Here is a 12,488-nt window from a genome sequence, read left to right as displayed (position 1 = left end):
GAAAATACACACATTAAGAAATTGTGAGAACACTTATAGAAAGAGCCAGAGTTTGAAAAGATGACACGTGTGAAATGTGTTAGTAATAAGGCAAGGCGCTGATTTACCTTCTTGAGATGTTTCATTGAGGATTGTGAAGAGCTGCCCTTGAATCTCAGAGTTCAATTCTATTATTTCACAGCATCGGTTCAGATTCTGATCACAGGAATTAATCTGTAAATTAATGTGTGTTAATACCTCTGCTTAGGTATACTTAAAATTATTCCTGTTATGATCATGACTTGTTTGGGTTGGGTGTTTTTTTTTTTCCCTATAAATTATATCTTCACAACCTTTTCTTACTGCATTTGCTAGAATATTCATCTTTATAATGTTCACATTGTTAATAGGCAAACGAACAAGGCATCGGGACTTCTATCACACAGTTATTTCACTACTTGAGAAAACTCTTTCCCCATTCATAAAGAAGACGCAACCACAAATATCTCTAAAAGAAGAACTGTAATAATTGTGGATCTGTGTTAAAATCTTTCAACACAGAGTTTTTAAAATAACATGGTAGGAGATTGTTGGATAAAAAAACCCGTATCAGTCCAAAATCTGATTTTCCATATTAGTTGAAATAATACATATAAGGCTATTATCTTGCTTTGTCAACAGCCACATGAGGCCTCCATGCAATTTCATCTGATTTTTAAGATGTACCAACTGAAACAAACACTACTGAAGAACAGGCAAAATCCAGCCTTATGCCAAGGAAACACAGAACAGCAAAACTACACCACTTTCTGCAAATGCAGAAAAGGAGTTGACAGAGTTAATCTGTCCAGGGTGATACTGCACCTGCCAGGACAACGCGCACTTTGTACCTGCTTCCTTAATCTTTATCCATAACTTGTATATCATCTTCAACCTAGATCACCCTCTAGGTCTTCAGGCTTTAATGCCTCCATATGGTTTTTACAAGCTTCCAAAACTCCCACCCATGCCCCTGTCAGCTTGCATTTTGATTGCTGCAGCATGCTTTCCTCTGGCCTCAAGGAACAGTCTCACCCAGCTAACCTCCACCAGAACACCACTTTTGCAGTGGTGCATTTTTCCAGCTCATTACACTGAAATAACACCCATGGTGCTTCCATCTGCCAGTTCCTCCTCTTCCACAATGGCAGCCTGAATCTGCTCATCTTCGTTTCCCAGGACCTCACCGACTACCCTCACCTCACTTATTACAGAGAGTTCAGCTCCCACTATTGCTCAATCCCCCTGAGGTCTACCTCCACCTTCCATTTGAAGATTTTAAAATGAGTGCCTCTATTCTTCCTCCTCTGGTGTCTGTGGTAGCATTACAAGCTACCCTCAAAATCCTCCTTAAAGCTGTCCTTCACCATGAATCCTGCAGAGTTTGACTGGCCATTAATATGCTCTAACTCCTACATGTCTGTCCTGGTTTTGGCTGGGATAGAGTTGATTTTCTTCTTAGTAGCTAGTATAGGGCTGTGTTTTGGGTTTGTGCTGAAAACAGTGTTGATAATGCAGAGATGTTTTAGTTGTTGCTAAGCAGTGCTTACAATAGTCAAGGCCTTTTTCAGCTCCCCATGTTCTGCTGGGTGCACAAGAAGCTGGGAGGGGACACAGCTGGGACAATGGACCAAAGGGATATTCCATACCATATGATGTCGTGCTTAGCATATAAAGCTGGGGCAAGAAGAAGGAAGTAGGGGACATTCGGAGTGACATTGTTTGTCTTCCCAAGTAACCGTTATGCATGATGGAGCTCTGCTTTCATGGAGGTGGCTGAGCACCTGCCTGCCCATGGCAAGCAGTGCACAAAATCTTTGTTTCGCTTTGCTTGAGCTCGTGGCTTTTGTTTTACCTATTGAACTGTCTTTGCCTCCAGTCATGAGTTTCCTCACTTTTCCTCTTCTGGTTGTCTCCCCCATCCCACCAGGGGGGAGCAAGCAAGCAGCTGCATGGTGCTTGGTTGCTGACTGGGACTAAACCATGGCAATGTCATGAAGTAAAAAGAGTAACCGACTTCCCTTGAAAAGGCTGCGTCTCTGCTCAGCACCTTTCCTCACCAGCCATAGCACACACACTGTAGATGCTTACAGGCTCATGACCAAATCTAGCTTCAGGACACTGATGGTTATGAAACCTGGGGACACAGGAGCGACAACCCTGCCAAGGCTGATTCTGCTGAGAAAATTCCCAGTTTTCAAATCTCAGTTCCCTTCATCTCATGTTTCCCAAAGATTTACACTTTCTCTCCTGCTTCCATTGTTTCGGCTCCTGACTCCCCTGTTGCCTCATTCTCCTCCATGCATCCCATTACACCCACCTCCAGCATTCTCCTCCCCCACACCTGAAACCCTTTGCTCACACCTGCTTCCCCCCTCGCAAAGCCCTTCTGCTGCTGTGCTGCTTTGCGGTAGCCTCCCAGCTCTAACAGATTTCCCAGCCCCCAAGAGCCAGGAAGGTGCATGGCCCCGTTCCCACTTTCAGCATCCTTTTTTTTCCCTCGCAGTTTCCTGACTGTTCCCAGGCCACCGGCAATTCATTCTGAGCACACCTGTGATGGTTCCATTTGCTAGTCTTTTACCACAAAACTCTTTTCTGACCCAGACTCATCCTTTACAGCTCAAATACTCTCAAATACCACTTTTAACCTCCAGTCCCGGCTGTCAGTGAACCTTCTCACCGGCAGAAAAGAAAACAGCGGAGGCTGCGTGTGTCACAACTGGGATAACTGGGGGCGGGGGGGCGGGGGGGGTGTCACTGTCCCAAACTGGCCTTTTGACCCCGAAGCGCGGCCGCTCCGCGGCCGGCTGTGGGTCTCGGTTTCCCCGGGCTAAGAGCACCCGCCCCCCGGGAGGCGGCGGGGGCCGCCGCTGCTCCGCGTCCCGCCGTCACCGCGGAAACGGCCGCAGGGCCCGGGCACCGCGGCAGCCACGCCGCCGCCGGCGGCCTCCGGCCCCCGAGGGTCGGCAGGGTCCCTCTGCACAGCCCCACAGCAGCCACCGATCCCCCCCACCCCCCGTCGCGGCCCACCTCGTAATCCCGGTACCAGCTCTCCAGCTTCTCCTGCAGCACCCGGCCGCTCTCCGCACTGACCAGCCGCCTCAAGCCCTCGGCCATGGCCGGCTGTCAGCTCACCCCCGACCTTGGGACGGGCTGCGCTGGTTGTCCCGGCCCGAGCCGTGCCCCCGGGAGCCCTCCGGGGCGGGAGCTGGTACCGCCGGCCCGGGCCCGCCGCTCTGGGCAGCGCCGCGTTCGCGCTACCTTTGTAGCGGCGATTATAACGTGGGCCGGGCCAGGGGCGGCGGCGGGTGCCACGGCGACGGGGGCAGGGCGCGCCTCGGTTGTGGTAACGCGGCGGCCGCCACCCCGACCGCCCGCGGCACCGCGGCCCGGCGCGGGGGGGGATGAATGGACGGACGGACAGACAGACACCCCCTCGGCCGCCAGGTGGCGCCGCCCAGTGAGGCCTTTCCGCACCGCCGCCGGAAAGGATCGGTCCCGCAGAGCGGAGCGGAGCGGAGCGGAGCAGCACCGGGCTCGGCCCCGGCCGCCTCCCTCCCCGCGCCGCCAGGGGTCGCCCGCGGGTTCCGCCGCGACGGTCAGCGGCGGCGGCGGAGGAAGATGGCGGCGGCCGCCTCCGAGCAGGTCTGTCCCTGCCGATGCGCAGGCACGGGGAGGCGGCGGGGCCGCCCCCGCCGGGGCGAGGGGGAAGCGAAGCCTGCCCCGCCGCCCGAGCGGCCGCTCCCACCGAGGGTCGCTGCTTGTGGAGGGGGACGCTCGGGCGGGGGCGCCATTTTCGCGGCGGTTGCCGAGGCCGGTTCGGTGCCGGAGCCGCCCCGGCGCGGCGGGCGTGCGAGGCTGCTCCGCTGCCCCGGCTCCCCACCGCCTGCACCAGCCGGGGAGGGAAGAAACGTCGCATGGACGGCGTTTCCGAGCGGCGGCCAGCGCTGTCCGGGACGGGTGGCTTTTGCCGTGCGGGGGCAGCCGCCTCAGCGGGGGAGAGGCGGCCCGAGCCCGCTGGGACGGGGCGGGATGCGTTACAGTTACGCCGTCCGGCCCGTAGAATTTCTGACGAAGGGAAAACAAAAAACAACAAAACCCAAAAAACAACTTTGTGTTTTCGAAATAAAGCGTTCCGGCGTTTCTGCACAGGAATGTAACCGCCTGGCGCAAATAGGCGCTTGCCGCGGCAGGTATTTATAGGACTGCGCCGCCGGCCGCCCCGTTAGGCTGGCACCAAGTACGGCCGGGCGGCGGCAGGGTATAAATAAGACCAGAGCTGAGGCGCGCCCGCGGGCCGAGGCGGGGGTGAAAGCTGGATTTGTCGGGAGGCTGTCGGGGTGTGCCTGTCGCCCGGGGCGGGGCCGCCGCCGGCGCCCCTCAAGCCCGAGGGACGGGGCGGGAGCGGAGCCCGAGGGCGCCTCCGCGGGCCGTTGGAGCCCGTGGGGGTGCGTGGGCGGCGGCGGTAGGCAGCGAGCGCCGGGGTCCTGAGGGGTCCTGTGCCCGGCCTGGTGCCGAGGGAGCGCTGCCACGGCCCCGCGGGTGCTCCAGCGCTTGTTCCAGCAATCGCCGTTGCGGCCGTGCGCTCCCGGCCCTGGCGCGGTCTTCCCTTGCGCTGCCTTACCAGGTGAAAAAACTACTTTGGGGTTTGTCTCACCGTCCCGCCCTTTCAGGAGCACGGTGTCCCCAGAACCAGGTACTTGCCGTTCTGTTGCACAAGATTTCCCGTTTCCTTCTCCGCAGAGCACAGACCTCTCAGCTTCCCTGCTTGGCAGTTCTGAGTTTGTGCAGGGTCGGAGTGGCTTCAGAACGTCATCGAGGAAGCCCCCCATAAACCTGTTCAGGTCAAGCACGTTCCTCAGTACCATGTCCTTGTTCTTTGGCAACAGAAGAAAACAAGACATTTTTACCCGTTACATCAGTATTGGTACATACAAGTGCAGTAAACTTAACGTGCAGCTTCAGGATTCATTTCAGATGAACAGACTTAATCCCATCAAAAATATCAAGTCCTTTCTTTGAAGAATTGAGCCCTTAAATAGCAACCTGTTCCATTCAAGGGAGATGGAAGAAAATTTTGGACAAAATTACGTCAAAGGTTTTTTTCCCCTATTAATATCTAGAAGTTTCCTATAGATGTTAATTTGTTACATTGATGGGATGTCCCTTGCAATCAAGCCACTTCAAATGATTAAATCAAAGCTAGGCTGGCCAAGTTCCCCATGCCAGGTTTGAATCCTTGCAGTATTTTTCTTAATGCTGCATGCAGGCAACAGAAGTTGAATGCATGCCCTGTGCTATCAAACTAACTTAAAACCTGTATCCACCGCACTCCTTTTGGATAAACTTATTGAGACTTTTTCCCGCATTAGCATGGAGGGAACTAAAGTCCTGTGTGTTGGTAAATGACCTGCAGGATTATGTCCTGTATCATCCCCAAGAGGTAAAAACTTGAAGTTCTTTACAGCTGGATTTTTGGGTTTTGGGGTTTTTTGTTTGGTTGGTTTATTTTTTCTTTTTTTTACTGCAACAATGTTATTAATAATTCCTATCTGTCATGATAAAATGAGATATAAAAGCATATATTGTCTGAAAATATCTGGATTTTAATTTTAGTCATTGCATTCACAGAGATTGCAGTAGTTGTAAATATGTATTCTAAGTACAAAGTGGCAGACAAATATAATCTTGAACATGATATCTAATATATTCCACTAGTAAATTCGAATATATTTTTTTTGCATTATGTATATATGTGTCATTTTGGTGGATTTACATGCCTTGTAACAGCTAATCTGTGCTTTGTGTTACAGCAAAGTTCTAACGGCCCGGTGAAGAAGTCTATGCGAGAGAAGGCTGTGGAACGCAGGAATGTTAATAAGGAGCACAACAGTAACTTTAAAGCAGGATACATTCCAATTGATGAGGACCGTCTCCATAAGACAGGGTTACGTGGCAGGAAAGGCAACTTGGCCATTTGTGTGATTGTTCTTCTTTTTATTTTGGCTGTCATCAATCTGATTGTGAGTATAATACTTTGGCTGTAAACAACATTAGGATGTATTTAACTTTGATGGTTTATTAGAGAAATAAAACTTACTCCAGTACGACTGAGAAGGACTTAAAATGAAGGAGATTTCTCATTTTTCTCCTTTGGTTTGGTGGGTTTTGGTGTGGTTTTTTTTTTTTTGTAGTCTGAGCAAGATTAGGTGGAAGAATCTTAAGAGTTCAGTCATGATTATTTTTGTTATCATGGTCCCAGCAAGGAACCTACCATTTATGCAGCACAGAATTATGAACCTTGAAAGTGTCTCTCCATTCCCAAAACTCAGTAACAGCAAAGGTGTGAAGTGTTGTTAGTGCCCTGCTGAATGCATTCAGGATAAACTGTTACACCAGGAACATTTTACATATAATAACAGAGCTGCACGTGAGCATTCAGAATTAATCAGCCACTGCACTTTAAACCTTCATTGTTGTAATTACCACCTTTTTATTGCTTGATCAATGAGAAGTAATGAATTATTTTTCATAATTGGACATCCACCTGTGAAGGTACTTTCTTGTAGTTGAAGGGTAAGTATATCCTGAGCTGAGCTACTTTGTTTAGCTAACGGTATCACAATTACCCTTAAACAGGAGAAAGACTTAATTATGGATGTGATTTAATTTCAAATATATTTTACATATACACAAATTATTTTAGTTGACATTTCAGATGAGTCTAAAAAGCATGTAAAATGCTTTTCATAATTAAATGTGTTCTGATGCTTCCAGTAGGAATTAAACAGACTAAAGTAAATTCACACCTAAAGCTCATTTAAACACTGGCATTAATAATTGTTTCAAATAAAACATCTAGTTAATACAATATTTGTTGCGGAAAGAGCCAAATGATCAAAGTAATCTTTGAAAATGTGTGTTTCTCTTTCAGATTACACTAGTTATCTGGGCCGTGATTCGAATCGGTCCCAACGGTTGTGACAGTATGGAGTTCCACGAGAGTGGCTTGTTGCGGTTTAAGCAAGTTTCTGACATGGGTGTTATACATCCGTTATATAAAAGCACTGTAGGAGGCAGACGTAACGAAGATTTGGTGATCACTGGAAATAATCAGCCTGTAAGTTATATCGTGAATTGAAAGTTTGTGAGCAACGTTATGGAATTACACTCACATTATTAATAAACATTAAATTTGAAACATCATTAACTTCATGACTTTGTTTCTGAAGATTGTATTTCAGCAAGGAACAACCAAGCTCAGTGTGGAAAAAGACAAAACTTCAATTACCAGCGATATTGGCATGGAATTTGTTGACCCACGGACACAAAACACCTTGTTCAGCACAGACTATGAAACTCATGAGTTTCATCTGCCAAATGGAGTTAAAATCTTGAATGTACAAAAGGCCTCTACAGAGAGGGTATGTCTCTTTCAACTACCTCTTACTTTTTGTAAAAGCTCATTACAGAATTGCCTTAGTTGTAGAGTAAGAAAAAGTTTACTAATCCCATCTTTCAAGCATGTGTAGAAATTTGACTAAGTGTAGCTAAAAACACAGCTCTTAAAATGTAAATCACTCTAAAAATTAGAACACAAATTAAAACTGATGTCTCTAAATGACTGTAATATCAGGAATACTATTCTAACTAGGCCTGTGTCTCTTTTTATTAAGCATTTATCCATTTGTGCATGGTTAGCTGTTTCAGAAATAGAATTTCTATGAAAAACTTATCTGTTTCTTGTAAGATCTTATGAAAATAATTACCAGGTCTTCATGTATCATTTTCCTTCAACTGGAGGTAAATGTTCATACAATGAGAATTTCAGAAATCAGAGCAGGAGTGTAGAGAACAATCACAGCATTATAGGAGCTGCGTCAGTTCATGGTTTCTAGGTTAAACAAGTACTTAGTTTGGTTTCTACATTAAATGTGCTTTATTTATCAGAAAACTAAAAAAACTATATGTCAGTGTTTGTACATTTAAAATGTTGATCTTAATGTCAGACTAAAATTTTTTTCTGGCTTCTCATCACTCCTCATAAAGGCTTTACAGAGAGAGTACAGTGCATAGTTCTTTGTATAACATGAGTAGAGTGGTATCAGTGGTTTTACAGAGGGTTGAGTGTGCCTTAGGAAGGATCGAGCAATCCTGTTAAGAATGAAGAGAATTTAGTTTGCTCTTATTTGTGTTTCCTCTGCAAGGCTAACAGTTAAATAGCAGGTTCTGGGCAGAAAAAACAAACAAACAAAAAAAACCCCACCACCCAAACCTACAAGTACATAGGAGGAATAGATTAAATGAAAACAGAGGGATTAGTTTACGTAATCTGTCCTAACAGGAAGCGTGTATTTGGTATGAGTGTTAAATGTGTATCCCATAAAATTGTCATATGAATTGTTATTTTTATCACATATAAAAACTATTTTACATACCTTCCAAAAGTAAGTAAACCTTGTTTTTAAATGTGAATGTGGAAGATAACAAATGGGCAGAAGCTTCTAGGCATAATGGCAGAAGTGCAAAAAGTACATTGAAGTTTTTAATTAAATTGTGTAACAATATTTTTGAAGTAATTAAAGCTTAATTAAACACTTTTTTGTTTGTGTTCCTAGATTACCAGCAATGCAACCAGTGATCTAAACATAAAGGTTGATGGCCGTGCTATTGTCCGTGGAAATGAAGGTGTTTTCATCACTGGCAAGACCATTGAGTTTCGAATGGGGGGTAACATGGAACTTAAAGCAGTAAGTATTTCAAATCAGCATTTTTTTAACAGCTTAGTTTCAAATTCAGGCTGATAATAAACTGATGTAGCTTTATATGGCTTCAAATTTTATACAAAGTAGTCATGCATAAAAGTTTAGTTGCAGTCAGTGTATTTAGTAGGATTTTAAAAGTCCGTTTATTACTTTGCTGTTAATTAGTGGTTCAGTAGTTTTCAGATAACAGCAATTTACTACTGTTAGGATGCTAAAAACCCACAATGCAATTAAAGCTAAACTGTTGGCCTCTGTGCTGGAACCAAAGGGAATTAATCTTCTCTTCTAGAGGCTTTACTGGGGCCAGCAACCTTTGACAGAGGAGCAGAACATGCAGTTAGGAGCAGTACCTTCTGTGCTGCCACAGTAAGGCTCGCCAGCGTTTGTTTAAGATTTTTTTAAGATTGTTAAGACTGCAGGGCATATGAAATGACGGAGGAGGCTGAAGGAGGGTAAAAAAATAAAGATACATACACTTTTATTTCATGTGTGAATTCAAACACCAATTCCCGTTTCACATCCATATTTTTAGATTTACTGCATTTGCTAGTAGGTCTGTGAAGTGAAAAGCCATGCTAGTGCTGTGTCTCAATATCGATCTACCGCTGGAATAGCAGAGTACATTGCTGACTACAATTGAGAAAGTCATGGGTGTTATTCACAAATTTAATTAAAAAATGAAATCTTGTCATATGAATTCTTTTTATGCTGTGGATTTCTACAGCCATCCTAAAGATGTCATCTATTCATTAAACCAGCTTGTCCTTTTCAAAAACAACCTGCCTGGTTTAAATTAGAAGTTGTACTTTTTATTCTCCCTCTTAATAGGAAAACAGCATTATCCTGAACGGAACTGTGATGGTCAGCCCATCGCGACTGCCAAGTTCTTCTTACGGGGAGCAGTTTAATAATGGCAACTGGCTGCGTTTCAAGCTCTGTATGTGTGCGGATGGGACGCTGTTCAAGGTTCAGGTGACAGGTTACAACATGGGTTGTCAGACGTCTGTCAATCCGTGTGGAGCCATGCGTTAAAGCACGAACCACTACCAGGAGAGTTCTCTTTTGTGTTTACATATATTTGTATGAAGTAATTGCATGCCTTCAAGGATTTCTGGTTTTACGGCAGTTTATACTAACATTTATTACATAATATTTTTAAGCAAAGGCTGTTACACTCAGCAGTGTTATGTCATCATCCTGTTAGCTGTAATAGTGGCACTGACTTAATAAGCTTCCAGTGTACATGGATACTGAAGTACCTTCCTGAATCAGGATCAGTAGAAGATATTTAAAGAACGTGATCTCAGCGACAATCTTGACTGCCTTCGCTTGCCTTTAAAGGAGGTTTTTGTCCTACATCCCAAGACCTTGAGGGCTGCTGAGAACACAACTGCGATCTGATGAAGTACTTCAGCAGGAATGTTGATTGTTGTTGGAAGCGGAATTGCCTAGGATGGCTAAAGTGGCAAATTTTTGTCTTCTCTTCATTTCTTGCCAAAGGTTGATATAATGATTTCCCCCAAAATTATGTGGTTTACCATATGTGTTCTAAGAGAGGGGTAATGGCAGATTCACTTTAAAATATTGAATTATTTCTGCCATATATTCTTATGTAGTTAAAAAAATTATGCTAGCATAAATAATATTTGCAAATTAATATCAAGTGTGGAAATGTAACTTCAGTTTTGAAATAGTCTTGCAATTATTGAGGTGTTGCTTGAGCTCCCATTCTATCTGTGCAGTTTAGGCATTTTACAGTTGCTTCATTTGTGAAGTATTTATAAAAAGTGTTTATATTAGAAGTACATTTTAAAAGATGTACTTATAACTTGCTCACTACCCAAAAAAAGTGTTTTCCTGGTTGCTTCAGTGTGACAGTGTATGAATCCATTACTCAACGGGTAATAATCTAAAGCATGACTGTAAGCAGCGGTGTCTGAGATCAGATCCCTTTTTCCCCATACATGTCAGTACTGATGCACTACCGAGAACCTCAGAATTAAATTCTGAAGTTAAACTGCAGGGCTGTAATTCTAAATGTGATGGTACTGGTTCCTATGACAGCGTATCTAACTTTGTCAACAGTGAAACGGTGTCCATGGTGAACTGGGGCCTTATAGAAACTGTATCACCTTGGAACTGCTTCTGCAGAGGTGAGGTGTTCTGTACTAAAAATAGACCAGCTCATTATAAGATTCCTCCTTTCCTCACCCCATGTATTTCTTCAGTTTAAAATAGTTTTGTTTTGCAGTAGCATCAAGTAACCTTAATGGAGGTCACAAAGGTGACTTTGAAAGTAGCTTTTTGACAAGTTTTTCTAGATAAGCACACACTTTTCTTCCTAAAAGTTGTGCAAATGTTACACATTAACTTCAGAATTTGTCATTTGTTATGGGAAGATAAACTGTCTGCTCTTGGTACGTAGAATTCCACAAAATACAACTCGGCTCCTGCTGCAACAAGCACTTTGTATCGAAGGTCCGAATTCCTGTATTTACTAGAAGTCAGTAAGTCCTCATGCAGGGTGCGTGTGGGTGGAAGTGATTTCTAGAGGGGGAACCTTAGGTCAGGCATTACGACACACAGGAGGTCGGAGGGGTCGCGTTTCCCTCCTTGCTCAAAGCCAAAGCCAGATTTTGATGCTCAGTAGTTGTTGGGGTTTGTCGGGGCAGGGACAGCAATGAAGCTGTTCTAACAAAAGTAGAATAAACAGAATAAAATGTAGCAAAAGCCATTGACTTGGTCACATTAAAGATTACGGGAAAGTACTAACATTTTGCACACTGCCTTCAGGAACTTCATAGTTTTACTAGAGTTAATATTTATTAACCATTTCAACCCACATTTTGCTGAAAACATGCACACATCCTTGCTGCTACGTAGGGCCTCAATTAGTATGTATTACAGGTAAGAGGAGGAACTAAACTATAACATTTTTTAGAATTTTCACTCTCATGCTAATGGAATTTTGTCACTTTATTTTTATATATATATAAAAATATATACATACACATAAAAACACAAGCAGCAGTATCCTCAAAGCTGAAATAGATCTTGAAAATGACAGATACTGCCTCGGTCAAGTAGGCTACACACGAAGAGCATGTTAAAGCTCTTCTCTGGTTAATACTGATATGCCTATATGCTAGTACTGGATTCTTGTACTTACCAAGAGTTCTTTTTAAAATACTGTAGGCAACATAGCTGAAAGATTTGTCACAAAGGTACTCTTAAACCATGGTCTGGAAAATTGGTTTTGAAGTGTGGATTTTTTTTGTCGAAACAGAGCAAAACTGATCATGCAAGTACCAAATGAAATAAATTACCAATTTGTTAGCCACTATTTCTGTATTGTTAATATATTTTGTTGCCTTCACGACATGAGAAGTGTTGGCACCACACATGCCTTCTGTTGTGCATTTATTTGTTGTCTATTTTTCTAACTGCCTAAGGTACATTTTTCTATACGTATTTAAAACATTGTGCGGCACATTATTTATTTCAGTCCCGCAGATGCACTTAAGATTCTGTGTGTTTAAAGTACATTCTACATGCCTCTGTGTAAAATACCACACTGGGTGCATTGATGCAACTTACACGTGAAGAGTTCTCAGCATGTGTAAAGGCGGCGCTTGTTTCAGTAGGTGAACGACAATTGAATTTCTAATCTTTGTTTTGAAATGGAACAATAAATTCTAAGATGCA

The 12,488-nt window shown here is 44.2% G+C and overlaps 2 protein-coding genes across 4 annotated transcripts in view; one reads left to right on the top strand and one right to left on the bottom strand.

Moving 5' to 3' along the window:
- Positions 1-3,597, bottom strand: part of SPATA18 (spermatogenesis associated 18) — a 22,133-nt gene extending 18,536 nt beyond the window's left edge. Inside the window, exons 1-2 of one of the 2 annotated variants that reach the window (XM_064449403.1) lie at positions 3,049-3,597; positions 108-213 (exon numbers count right to left, since the gene is read on the bottom strand). In XM_064449403.1, the coding sequence (XP_064305473.1) occupies positions 108-213; positions 3,049-3,135 (193 nt within the window). In that variant the 5' untranslated portion in view covers positions 3,136-3,597. The remainder of the gene's footprint in view (positions 1-107; positions 214-3,048) is intronic. The other variant, XM_064449404.1, reaches the window with a different exon arrangement.
- Positions 3,516-12,488, top strand: SGCB (sarcoglycan beta). Of its 2 annotated transcripts, none has more exons than XM_064449408.1 (6): positions 3,516-3,663; positions 5,832-6,041; positions 6,953-7,138; positions 7,251-7,442; positions 8,637-8,768; positions 9,612-12,488. In XM_064449408.1, exons 1-6 carry the CDS (start codon positions 3,640-3,642, stop codon positions 9,813-9,815), a joined length of 948 nt encoding a protein of 315 aa, XP_064305478.1. In that variant the 5' UTR covers positions 3,516-3,639; the 3' UTR covers positions 9,816-12,488. The 2 variants fall into 2 exon arrangements, with proteins under 2 accessions (XP_064305478.1, XP_064305479.1); XM_064449409.1 differs by lacking the exon at positions 3,516-3,663 and adding an exon at positions 4,509-4,714.

This window comes from Phalacrocorax carbo, chromosome 4 (assembly GCF_963921805.1).
Source record: "Phalacrocorax carbo chromosome 4, bPhaCar2.1, whole genome shotgun sequence".
Classification (NCBI taxonomy): domain Eukaryota; kingdom Metazoa; phylum Chordata; class Aves; order Suliformes; family Phalacrocoracidae; genus Phalacrocorax; species Phalacrocorax carbo.
This window is presented reverse-complemented; position numbering and strand designations above follow the sequence as displayed.

Excerpts from the sequence above, each read along its gene's own strand:
- SGCB (XM_064449408.1), top strand. The coding sequence starts at position 3,640 with ATGGCGGCGGCCGCCTCCGAGCAG. Across the intron at positions 3,664-5,831 it reads CGGCGGCCGCCTCCGAGCAG|CAAAGTTCTAACGGCCCGGT; the intron begins GTCTGTCCCTGC and ends TTTGTGTTACAG. Across the intron at positions 7,139-7,250 it reads TCACTGGAAATAATCAGCCT|ATTGTATTTCAGCAAGGAAC; the intron begins GTAAGTTATATC and ends TTGTTTCTGAAG.